Source organism: Corvus cornix, chromosome 5, assembly GCF_000738735.6.
Source record: "Corvus cornix cornix isolate S_Up_H32 chromosome 5, ASM73873v5, whole genome shotgun sequence".
Lineage (NCBI taxonomy): Eukaryota > Metazoa > Chordata > Aves > Passeriformes > Corvidae > Corvus > Corvus cornix.
This window is the reverse complement of record NC_046335.1, coordinates 36,870,256-36,883,675: the sequence shown is the minus strand read 5'-3', so window position 1 is coordinate 36,883,675 and position 13,420 is coordinate 36,870,256. Positions and strand designations below refer to the sequence as shown.

Genomic DNA, 13,420 nt, shown 5'->3' with positions numbered 1-13,420 from the left:
GTCAGCAGCTATGTTTTATTTATCCTGGGTATCAGCGGTTTTCCCTACTAACATAGTTGAGATATTTAACCAATGCAGTCCTTCAGACACACCTAGAGACAGTTTTATTTTAAACAGCCTAAGTATTAAAAATCATAATTGCTTTGTTTAATTATTCTGTATGTTGCAGCCTAATTAGTATCAGGTTAAACATTAAAATAAATTTCATTTACGATGTCAGTAGCTTCCAAATTTAGCCTGTACTTTCCAGAATTAAGTGTACTTAATTTTGTACACTTCACACTCACGAATAAATATTCAAAGCCCAGATCCTACATATTGTACTTTGGGCTCTCTTATTAATGCAATAAAGGTAACCAAACCAGTATATTTTATTAATGTCATTGGAAGAATCCTTTTCACACTCATAAATGGCACAGCTGTGCATAGCTAATAAGACTTATTTTTAACTTAGTTCATCACACAAGGCAAACTGCAAATAGAAAGTTGGCTTCTTGCTGAAAAAGATGCTCTCTTTACATAACGTTCCACTTCAATCATAAGGACTCTTCAATGAGAAACACACCTCAGTGGTTCTAATGTGGTACTAATTAGGTTTTAAAGAACAATCCACATCCTTCATAAGGCCCACGTTTCAGTTCTTTCCTAAAACTTACCATCCTCATTTATAGACTAACTAAATAAATGCAAAGTTTTATTTACTTTGGACAAAGCCAGTGAGTTAACAGCTGGACTGAGGACAAAGAATTTGTTTCTATCACTTCTGAGTTACTAATTAGAAAGCGGTGGTTCTTGTACCAACTGACAGTCTGAAAGGACAAGACTCAGGTGTGTAGAGACAAGACTTCTCTGACCTGCTGTTAATCTGTATGAGCCTAAATAAAAAACAACACTTTTTATTCTTTATGAACAACTGCTTTAATTGAAGATAAACTGGCCAGGAGTTCAGATAGCTACACTTAGGGGAATTTAGATTTCCTTCAGTTCTATACTTTTCCTATACCCATTAATACCACCCAGACCTAGCAGAGTCCATGATACACTGATCATGTCTACACACTCCCCTACCATACAGGAACACCACACAATCTTTGTTGTTCAACAAGATGGCCAAAAGAAGTTTGATGTAAACATGACAAAAGTATTCTCAGTATGAAAGCATCCAAGAGCTTTATTTACTGGATGTGTACTTCAGACTGTAGATTCAATGTCCCTTGTACAAGAGCACTCATTTCACTTTCAACTAAAAGCAAACAAAACCCAAATATGCTATGGCTTTGTACTTGGCATCCAATTCTCCTTATACATCACACAGAAGAGTCTCAAAATGTTTCAGAAAATTATTCTAGCCCTTGAGATTACTAAGCTAACTTTAAAAGGGAAAAAAGTATGAATCAATGTATGAGTTTCCTTTACCTCTTCCATACAGGAAGACTGGAAAGAGACTTCTAGATGGATACTAAATTTCAAAGCAGTAAGATGTTGATACTACACACACTTAAATGGTATTATCCTTTGTTACACAATTCAGCCACACTCATGAGGCTGTTGTTTGCGCTTCACATTTTCTACTTGAAGTACACGACTGTAAAAGACTCCTAGAAGACTTCTAATTAAACTTAAATGGGAGGAAGAAGAAAGGGCACATGAGAGAGAGAGAACAAGGCTGTTGTTGCACAGTGAAAAATGAAGTTCATTATTTTGAGAACAAGCATCTTCCGTGCATTCTTCTGAAAGAAGTAATGAAGACATATAGATTAGTAATAAAAAATGTAATGATTTATATGAAAGAAATTTAACTTAACATCAGTCCTATGGAGATGGAAAACAAAAAATTGTCCAATCATTTGCAAGCCACTGCAGACACAATATAGGACTTCTAGAAATCAGTTTTACCTTCCAGAGCCATAACTAAAAACAAAAATAAAATGTAGAAGGCCAGAAATAAGACATCAAAATGAGTGACATTTCAGAATCATTGTCAGAAGAAGACAGTCCAGAACAGAAATGCTCCACAAGTTAGCTGACCAGAAGCCAAAAGTCAGCTTCTAGTGCAGGGAGCATTGTGCTTTTTTCCCCTGGCTGTAAGATAGATGTCTTGACAAAGTGAATCCCCCCACACCTCAAAGAGTGGAAAGGGAATTACTTTTAGTCCTTTAAAGGGTGTTTAAAACAGATTTGTCACTTCCATATAAACTCTGTGCTGCAAGATGATTAAAAATTAGTTTATAGATCAAATACTCAAGTATTTGACTATATCTGATCTTTGTGGCTACTTCAAAATCCGTACACCTGAAAACACTTTTATGTGTACTCTGGTTGCAAACTAATTCTCTATTATTAGGATGATATTTGAATACCCCTTAACTCGCTCTTTCTACTTTCCAAAGGTTTCAAATAAAACAAGGAAACCTTAAAGAAAACACCATCCACCATGGTTAGGTCTCTTAATCAAGCAACTGGACCATGGTGGCAAATGACAATCACTCAAGCAGATATCATTCTCACAGTGCTTTAAAAGATCAAGAATTGCTTTTACAATCATTGAAAACTTGGAAAAAAAAAAACAAACAAAAGATTTAAAATGAAAAATACCACTGTTCCTAATTCTGACAAAGGCAAAAATCTAGTGCTTGCAAAAAAAACCAAACCAAGCATAAAACTGCCAAGAATGAAGTAATTTTATTTCACTGCAGTCAAAGCAATGCAGGTGAGCTTTCTTTCACATCATTGTTTGCCTCCTGAGTTTCTGACATTATGAGAACACATTCATTGCCAGCTTTACAACAAGGCACGCTACTAAAGTGAAGCATAAAAATAAATTGTGCAATTCAGCCTGTATGGGAAATAGGTCATGAGTTCTTCCAGAAAGTGACATACAAAATGGCACAGGGAGGAAGGATGCAAGAATTTTTTCATACCTTCCCTTCAAGTTTTCCAGTTCTCTGTGGTGAAGCATGCTTCTCATGTGCTCTTCCATCTCCTGCAACATGCGGAAAAAAATAAAATTGGTCAAAACAAAATAAAATGCTGTGTTGTGTCTGAAAAGCTCATTTTTGAGAATTCTCCTGCCTTGCACAAGAGTGTACTCTACTCCTGCAGGGCTGTAGCAGTTGCCATTCCTGTTTCTGTGACTATGAAAGCACAAGTAGGCACACTTTCAGGAAGTTATGTTACCTTTCCCAAGAAGAACACACATGAGTCATTAAAACTCAACACAAAGGAAGCAGAATTCCAGGACAAAGTCGAGTACTAGTGCATGTAACAAAGCTTGTTAGACTGATTTTTGACAAATCACTGTTGAGAATCATTTTAACTGAAAGTCTCATTGATACCACTCTTCAGAATCACAGTACTTAAAACAGTTTCCCTGTGCAATCTGAGCAGTCTCTCTGCATTTGTATTATAACACAGCTGTAAATTCATCATCACATACTATTTCGCTCAGCTAGACACTTCAGAAACTGAGATGTACATGTCAGTTTGTTGTTTACAGCAACCTTGATCCATGAAATGCAGTACTATATTATTGAAAGGGAGCTGCTGGAAAAGAAAGAACATTCATTATTCAGCAAAAGGAAGCAGTCCAGATGAATTAACTTTCTTTTGGTGTTTGACAATCTTCAAAGACCAGATACTAGTCACTATCCTCTTTAGCCCTTAAAATCCTATCTGCAAAGCGAAAGGAACTTCTTCAACCTTAAAGAGTTGTGTGAATTAATACACTGGCATTTGCCACATCTCCACATGCCATGTGGCTAAACAATACGTGAAGGTCCATTAAGAAACACACAGTTCCAATGCAGACTTTGTATAAATATACAGCACACAGAAGATGGACACGAAACTGACACATTAACAAAAACACATGCTGTGCAACACAATTCCATTTGGCTCTTCCATATGGAAACACAGACCTCCCAAAAGGAATCTAAAAAATCTTGTATTACAGTATTCTTCCCATATGGCAATTTACAGCCAAATAATGGTGAGTGCTTTTAGCTTTAGTATCTCTATAAAATAATATAAAAAACCTCAAAGACCTCCATATTTTTAACATTCAGAATCAAGCATATTGCACAGCTCATTTCAAGAAAGATACTTCAAAGCACATGCAAATATATTCTTTGATTTGAGACAGACTTAGGAGAATATATACCTGGTAAAGGGAAATTGTACTTTGCACAGTTTTAAAATGGAAGCATTTCTCATACACATTCCACATTAATATCTACTGATACATGTCAAGCATTAATTATTTACCTTTTTTGAGTTGTACACAATGTGACATAACGCACATTTCCGTTGCTGAACCATGCTTATTAATCTGGAAATATCTTATCCCATACCTGCAAACAAAAACAATTTAAAAATAGCCAACATTAAGGATTACTTGTTTCATTAATTTATTTTACTAAAGAAAGTAAACAAAGTTACTGTTCATGAAAACCATTGTGCTGACCTTAAGAGAATACATGCCTCTCATGCATAGTCGATATTCTTCCAAAAAATATAAGGTAGTTTTGAACAGTCGTCTAAAACATCTATAACAAAAAGTAGCTTTCCCTTTCTTTCATTTTGTTCCTTGTCATCCAAGACATGGTACTCATTCAACAGCCAGAGATCTGTACGAATCCTCTCAGCTACTCAAAGCAGATTAACCAAACACTTTTCAAGTAGGATTATGACAGGGAGATAAGGAATTGGGAAAACCAAGCAGGGCAAACTCAGATCTTTATTTAAGTACACAGGGCCACTCAAGGAAGATATTTAAGGCCCTAGGAAAATGAAACAAAGTCCATTCATGACATCAAAGACCACTAGTGTTTAAGTTTTGTCAATCCATTTACTCACCATAAAATAAAACTTGAAGTGATTTAAATTCAGTATTTTTCTCATTAGCCTCTCTAAGAAGTACATATATACAAGTACTGAAATACTCAATTTAGACAGCTTTTTAACACTAATCTACTTAAGAGTTGCATACATGCACATGAAAGCAGTAGCAGGTCAAATTAAATGTCATATGTATTTTATCATAATGTTTAACTCATAAGGAGTACAATTAAATTAAAGACTCTAGGTTATAATCCAAAGACAGATATGTCTGTTTTAAGAGTACAATCTTTGCACTTTTCTTTCTCTTAAAATCCACTAAAATGCAGAATGATTGAGCATTATTGTCATTTTTTATTGACTTGGCAGAGGCAGTTCCTCACCCTAAATTGGAAATAAAGCTATTTTTTTAATACTAGGCATTTTTGTATCTGCACAGAAAAATACAAATCCTTTCAAGTTTTGCTATCTTGTATTAGGCAGCTTCAGAGCTAACCTACCTAATAGCATCAAACTTAACCTGCAAGAGCCTTCTTCAAGAACTCTTCTGACAGCTGACCCTACAAAGTTAATTCTAATTATTTAACATCAACCTTCTGTATCGGGGCATCAAAATCTCCAAATCTGGTACTGACTAAAAGCTGTGAGCAAAGGGCAGGAACAGGATTTTTACCAAATCCAGATTACCTAAAGCAGCTCTGATATTCAGTTGTTCTGTCCAACTGTAAACAAAAATCAGAAAGTAAAACCACAACCCTCTAAGTTCAAAACGTAGTTCTTTGACAAGTAACTCTTTCCCTACAGATCTGCATGTCCATTTACACATAAGGTACCAGCATCTGTCCAGTTTAAAGGGGAAGAAACTGAGAGCTGGAGTAGCACTTTCACCATTAGACAACAGAGAGTTTTCTCCCTAAAAAAAATCCACATCATCATACTAAAACAAACACACTTAAAACACAACAGGAGATTCAGTAATCTAGTGTTCCCTAACCACCATTCTTGATCTCCCTGAGATACCTGAGAGTGTTTAAATATGCATTTTTTGGCTTCATCACATGGGCATCTGATATATTTAAATCATTAGTAGCAGCTGTTTATTTTGACATATAACCCCCAACAAAGGTATAAGATTATTCAGAACTTTGCACCAGCCTGCATATAAATCCATATGGTATTAATGATGTCCCTGCAAAAGCACCTGCCTTCATGGAAGGTCAGGATACAGAAATACTATATTTTGGAACAAATTATTTTGAAAGCACTTATAAAGATCATAACTTGTTTTTAAACTTATTTCAACTGAGCCAGCCCTTAGGGAAAGCTTAAGCTAATATGAGTAGAGACAGAAAATGAGATATTGCAGATTCCTGATCCTCTAGCAAGTTATTAGGTGAGTATAGTTACACATCATCAATATACTGTTTATACACAGATCTGTGCAGCTGCAACAGATCTAAAGGAATTACTAATGATCATACACAAGTGACAAATGTTTAGATGCCTATCCAACATAGTAAAGCTGGTTTAATGCAATTAATATGGAAGTACCCATGGAAAGCAAGGCTGCTAATCCTTACACCAATCTCAGACACTTCCTTTTGCATTAAAATATTCTGTACTCCCCCAACATTCCTCACTGGAACTACTTTGTAGTTTAGCGGAGTAATACCCTACATGTGCTCAAGATCTCATTCAATATTACCCAAGCATTTACAGAATTCATTCTGCACTGGGGTGAAAGCAGCATGGGACTTAAATCAGGAAAAGCAGCCCAGTTAGCACAGACCATTAAAAAGCTTCCACGAGCAGAGCTAACATTACACCTGTTTCAGCTAATTAAAACATATAGTAACTATACACGATTACAGGAAGAGTTTTCAGCAAACTGTCCAATCAGCTGGGCATAGCTTATGACAGAGTACTAAAAATACTAATAGAATTCAAATGCTATTGGATGTCACTATGAAAAGGGAAACTTTCAACTCTATGGAGAGAAGCCCTCGGAGGCATGGACTCAGAAATAAAGAGATTTGGTAGATGTTACAGGGTCTGGGAGAACATAGACACACATTCTATTTCCAGATCACCTCCTGACTTACTGTCTTACATAGATATAAACCACTTCCATCATCCTTAGCTTTCTCCCAAATGCTGCTAAACCTATAAACCCCACAGTTCACTTGAATTAAGTACTTCAATTTTACTGTAAAAGATCTTCCATGAAGTAGCTTAAATGACATAATAAATCAAAGGTATTTCCTCAATCACTATGCAAAATCAACAAGAACCATACAGCTTTTGAGCCATGTAGTCACTGCATTTCATCTCATCATATACTGGTCTGTTCAATCTCAAAACTTCCATTCTTCATGCAGAAACTTCAGAAACAGAGCTCTCTCTAGACAAATGCAGGCACATTTGAATTCTTAAAAAACTCCACATACTTTAAACTTAAACAACCTTCCAGCTTTTATCAGATATAACACCTTGTGCTTTTGAAATCATTAACTTGCTGTATAACATAGAAAATGAGTTTTTATGGGACTTGAGTAGGAAGACGAGCTACTCTAAAAAATGAGCAAACTGCAAGCAAAGATAAAGTGCCAAAGAAGACCCCACCACCATATAAAAAGAAGAACACATGTTAAGAGTAAAATATAAAGCCTTTGAAACAAATGAGACGTTACAACAACCTTCTATTTTGAGGGAATGTAACTGTTCAATGGGTGATTTTTTTATCTGTTTGTTTTAAAGGGAAGGGATGCATTTTACATCTATGTGATGTAAACACAACTTGCCCGTAAACTGCACGGGTACAGAGCTTGGAAACACCACACAGTTTTAATTAACTTAAGCAAGTCTGCTACAGAGATTTTGGAGAACCCCTCTCACAAATAAAAATAGTCTACAAAGAAAATTAGGCTTTAGACTACTTCCTGTTACAACATCCATTTGTCCACAGTTATTCAACCTTACCGGATAACATACATTAAAAAAGTACGTCAAGATTAAATCTGCTACAGATTAGTGGCTGAACACTCTGACTATATAAAGCCACAAGTGTCATGGAGTGGGCTGCGCAGCCTGGCATTCCAGCTGCCTAGAAATCCTCAGCAGGCTTCAAAGAGATCAGCAGTGCTGGCCTGTCTAAAGGCCTGCCTAAATGCTGCATGTCCCTACAGAGAGCAGTGGAAACTCAACACTTAAGAAGAATAGGAGCACAAATTCACCGTGCAGAATGTTCTGCAGCAACACGCTCAGCTCCTTGCAGAGATGTCATTCCTAGTACCTTAGTGACTTCTCCTGCAGCAACCAATTGCACACATACCAGCTGAACTGTAGAATAGTAATACTAATAATACAGAACCCTATGCTCAAATTTCATCACCTCCAGCAGAATTTGCATGGAATAAAGCACCAACATTCACAGACTATCTTCCCTTCCAAGATTCGTTGCCCCTGAAGCATCTGAATTCACCATGCATCCCTATAACTTCCACTAATTACCTTAACCCTACTTCTGGGTACATGTGTGAGGCACTAACTTTCCTTCTCAGATGTAGATATGTGCAACTTAACCCAGGCAACAAACAAAAACTTAAGGACTTACTAAAGTTAAGTCATGACTAACAGCATGATTCTCCTCCAGCACACTGTCAGGCACTGTACGAACTACTTTGCAGTTGGTTTCTTATTTTTACAGGGAAAACTATATTGCATTCCAGAAGTTAAAATACTTGTACCAGAAGCAAAACTTTTGAGGTAAGTTTATTCCTGCTTTCCAAGATTTAATTTCATCCATGTGACAAACTAAGAGTAGTCTAGACCCCTGAGCACTGAAGCAGCACCACTACACAGCAAATGTTATAAATGGGCAAACAAGTGCTCAACTGTTTTGACATCAAGCCAGGAAGGAAGACTTGTTTCACAGATCAAAGTTCTTTAAGCTCCTGTTAAAAGCAATAAAATTTGCTTCACTAACTGACCTAGAAGACATCTAACAGAAACTGTTTGAATGCTATCCCATGAGTATGGCTGGGATTATTACAATATACAGGGAAAGTCTGCTGGAGATAAGGAGACCACAGAGAAATTGCTTAAACAGACCAGCACAGGCACAAAACACCTGGCAGGAACACAGAGTTTTCATTGACTTATATTTTTATTCAACATAAATCTAAGAACAGGGCACAGACTAAAACAACATATACACTTTAAGCCACAACCAAATTGCTTCTTTCCAACTCCTATACATAAGCAATGCTAATAATTTCCTAACATACAAAATAAGTTTTCCTTGCTGTAAATCAAGATGATAATTTCTCCCTAGTGAAACTAAACGCCTTATTGCTATCTTACTCACGAGAGCTTTTCACACACCAGAATATTCAGGAATATATTCTGTCCAAATTGGAATGGAGAGCTGTATTATAACAATAATGCATATTGCTGTATGATGTCACTTAGAACACTTAAAATCCACATACCTGGAAAGCTCCTGTTTTCTCCTATACTCCCTGTTTGGTTTAAGGCATATGCAAGTTTTGTTTTCTTCAGATGTTTTCCTCAAACATCACATTTCCTGAGCTTATTAAAATAGCTATTCCCCTTTCCAAACTGCCTAAAGCACTTTAAAAGAATTTTTCAGAACCAGACACAGTATTCCAGCTAAGACCCTATTAGCACCCTTAGGAGAAGGGAGTTGTCTGCGTATCCCTACTACTATCACAGCCTCAAACATAAATGATAAGGACCGAGACAAAGTCTTAAGAAGCAACATAGCAATCCACAAGATGTGGGGAAAACAACCTAATTAAAAATTAGGTTTAAATATTTAAATCTAATAATTTAACTACTTCTGTGATTTACAAAAGAATTCACATCAGCTTATTCTGGTAACCTTGAGTCACTTTATAAAGGGTCTTCACTATACAAACACTTATAAGAATGACAGAAATACCCAACACTTGATTTTACACTTATTTCTAAAACATTTAGTTGTATCATTTTTTTCCCTTCCTAGGCTATTTAAGCTCACAATATCCTTCACAGGTATACATATGATGTCTCTTTCACCATAATGAGTTAAGATCAAGGACTCAAAATCCACATCAAAACAGATTACTCTATACATCCCATCTGTTGCAGATCCACAGAAGCAGGTACCTGGCCTTGTCAAAATAACTCAGGCTCCCTCAGAAAGATTTATATAGACACAAGAGAACAAGCAGGGAGAGCATTCAGTAAGTAATTGGGCTTCTTCTATTTATCGTGCCATTACAGAGTACGAAGAATCACTGGAGAGTGATTTGAAGCACACAAATCAAGGTAGTCAAGTCACTCTTCAGTATAAAGAGCTTTCATGCCAAGAAGATTCAAGTTAAGGATTCCAAACATTAAGATAGTAGTTATTACTGATCAGGTAATAGAACTACAGGGCTCTGTCTAAATTATCACATCTCTGCAATGCAATTTGTCCCAGGGCTGAACACCAGCAGCTCTACCACGATATGATCCGAGTGTAAAATACTCTAGGACTTGATGAAAGAAACCCCAAAACTTACATTACAAATATAAAACCACATTTTTATAAAACCAAAGAAGTTACCTGCAAGGCATAGTATCCTTTTACTTGGCTAGAATCAGCTCAAGTCAGACACCACCTCAAATCTTATGACACCATCTGGTGGCAGAGTTCACAGAAGAGGATTGCCAGGTGTTAAAAAGAGCTTTAACAATTTAAATTTGATTCTGAACAAATTTGATTCCAGATACCTTATGAATTTTTTCTTTACAAGATAAGATGGAAAGAAAATTGATGGAAAAATATACTCATTTGACCTAGATACTACAAGTTGTGGTATCTCTGTACACAATTTAGGTACGCATTTACAGGATAGTGCCTGCTGCTACTCTTTGTACTAGATTCACAGCCCTGCAGGAATTAAGATGTCTTTAGCTGACATCTCCTCAAATATGTGACATTTTTGAACATACGGAGTAGAAGCTACCAGAATTTTGATCACAGAGACCAAACTGACTTAGGTAACATACAAACATAATTTGGCTAAAACCAGTGTCTTGTTCCAAACTGAAAATGCCAGAATATAGCACCTATTTAGCTAACTTTACATACAAAAATCAGTCATTAGTGGCACATACACAGTACTGCAAGTGCAGCTGCCTTGTACTACCACTTCAGCCAAAGTCAAGCAAGGACTTTACAAAAAACAAAACATAATTCAGTTGCTTTTAACAGAAGGGACTTCAGGATAGAAATCTATTTCCCAAGAGCCACATTGCACTGGCCCTTAGAGCTTGCAAGAGTAATCCCAAATACTGCAGTGCTAATGGGAATAAGCTTCTAAATTTCAGCAAAGCCATGAATCAATTTTTTGGAAGGCTTAAGTGTTCGGGGCATTTTTTAGGCCAGGATCTGTCAGTTCAACAAAACAGCCAATTAGTTTAATGCAGTAATTGAGGTTTAACTGAAAGAAGTAGCAAATAACTGAAGAACAGCAATAAGCAACAAAAATATAGGAAATGCAAGCCCAGAAACTCATCTTGAAAACAAAGTCCACTAATTCTCGATTCTCTTCTCTCTCAGGTCACACCACCTCAGAACCTATCTGTTCTTTAAAGTTGCACTTCATCAGGTATAGGAGGGAAGGTGAGAAGAAAAGTTTTTTACTTGCATGAGAAGACTGTTACCAAACCACCATCAACGAAGTATAATGAAGTATGAACTTTAATCATCAATGCCACTTCTATCCAGTGTTTCATAAACTTTTACGAATTGACATTCATAAGCATCCCAGAACAGTTCTTAATATAAGTTTGGATTTGAACAACGCTGCGTGCAATGATGAATGATTACTTTCAAATACCTCATATTTCAGCATACTATTATAACTTATTTCACGCTGTCAGTCCCACTCCTTTTAGGTTATCAGACATTTATCACCGAACTCATACACGCTTTCACTACAACACATTTTTAGATATTTGCTTATAAGGAAGGCAACTAAGCAACTCTGTACTCAGTCACACTTCATCCCCAGAAACACTTCTGGCAAGTATGAAGAGGCAGCAGGGCAGCTACACACCTGGGACAGAGAGCCCCCCGCTCTAACGAAGCTGTTATACAGCAGGGTAACAAAGTTCAGGGATCACGACGGCAATACGGGATGCTCACAAGGTAAAGCAAAGCGCATGCCCGCCCCAAGGCGATATGACCGCTGCCGCAGCCCCTCCAGGCCGGGCTCGCCCTGCTGCCCTCCACAGGCCGCCCACTCCGCCAGAGCCGGAGGAACCCCCATCACCCCCGGCCGCCACCGCGCTCCCCGAGCCCTCTGCTTCGTGCAGCCCCAGTACTCACGGATCGCACCCCTCGTCAGGGCGGCGGCCCGGCGGCCCATCCCCCTGCGGGACCGAGGAGGCCCGGCCACCACCGCCCCGGGACCCGCCGCCCGCACGGCACCCGCGCCGGGCCCAGCCCGCACACTGCGCGCGGTTTTGCGGGGCCGCAGTACAGCCCAGCCAATGGGACGGCGGAAGGCGGCCGCGCTGCACGCTGGGAGGCACGCCTACGTGCCCGCGGGGCCTGCCGGGAAATGCAGTCCTGGCGGCAGCTGGACGGTGCTGGATAGCCGATAGGCGGATGAACTTCATGGCGAGGGCACCGGCCAGCTGGAGGCATTTACCAACCGATAATGATAATAGACGGTATTGTTGTTGTGTGTAAATACAGCGCTACAAACACGCATAGTGCCACGTGCTACCGCTCTACAAAGCACACGCTGCAGACGGCGGGTACCTCAGCAGCAAGCAGCCATGGACATCACGCTGGGCCGGACCGGGCAGGGTGGCTGCGCCTGGGAAATCTGCTCCAGGGGCGATTTTTAAAGCAGGAGGAGAAGGGCGCGGGCTGTGCAGTGTGCAATAAGCCTTATTTCAGTGGCCAAAGTCGACAGGGACTCGGAGCATCCCGAGATACTGAGAGAGAGGAGGGAAACCAAGGCCCAGCTGTGAGATCGAAGCAGTTGCAGTGGAATAGGGACTTTAAGAGCCACGAAAGCTGATGCAGGCCCGGATGCTGTAAAAGCTACCGGCTGTGTTTACAGCAGGTACGGGATCTGACAGCAGCCTCAGGGAAGAAATTACCCACACCCGAGACGGAATATACCTCAGGAAAGGCTGCGCAGTTCAGCTGCAAAGGATGAGGTCTGTGATTGCGAACAGCAGCTTTCCCTTTCTGCCCTCCTTCTCTCCGCTGATGACAGAAGAGGGCTGACACGCATCGTCCTAACAGAGAGTAACAACTGGAGAAAAACCCCACTGATACAAATAGGGCCACTTCCGTACCGTCTTGTTTGCTGCCCGCAGCTCCAGTCAGCACAGCCGGACTGCAGACCACCACACGGGCAGCCCACACCCAGCACTGACACCCGCACTCACGCACTGTCTGCCCTAAGGGGGAGGGAAGTCGGCGCACCAGCCCTCGTTTGGCACCACGCTGAGTGTACACAAGCCGGCTTTCCTGCCCTCTGCCGTGTGAGGGCACCGGGGGCGGCTCCTTTCC

At 39.3% G+C, this 13,420-nt stretch overlaps 1 protein-coding gene across 6 annotated transcripts in view; it reads right to left on the bottom strand.

The window, feature by feature from the left end:
• Positions 1–13,385, bottom strand: part of ZNF106 (zinc finger protein 106) — a 41,678-nt gene extending 28,293 nt beyond the window's left edge. For 3 of the 6 annotated variants that reach the window (XM_039553212.1, XM_039553213.1, XM_039553214.1), the window contains exons 1-3: positions 12,218–12,347; positions 4,264–4,349; positions 2,922–2,983 (exon numbers count right to left, since the gene is read on the bottom strand). In XM_039553212.1, coding sequence (XP_039409146.1) covers positions 2,922–2,983; positions 4,264–4,317 — 116 coding nt within the window. In that variant the 5' untranslated portion in view covers positions 4,318–4,349; positions 12,218–12,347. Of the gene's footprint in view, positions 1–2,921; positions 2,984–4,263; positions 4,350–12,217; positions 12,348–13,024; positions 13,178–13,203 lie in introns of those variants that run through there. The other 3 variants (XM_039553210.1, XM_039553211.1, XM_039553209.1) reach the window with 3 other exon arrangements.
• Between the last annotated feature and the right edge of the window lie 35 nt (positions 13,386–13,420).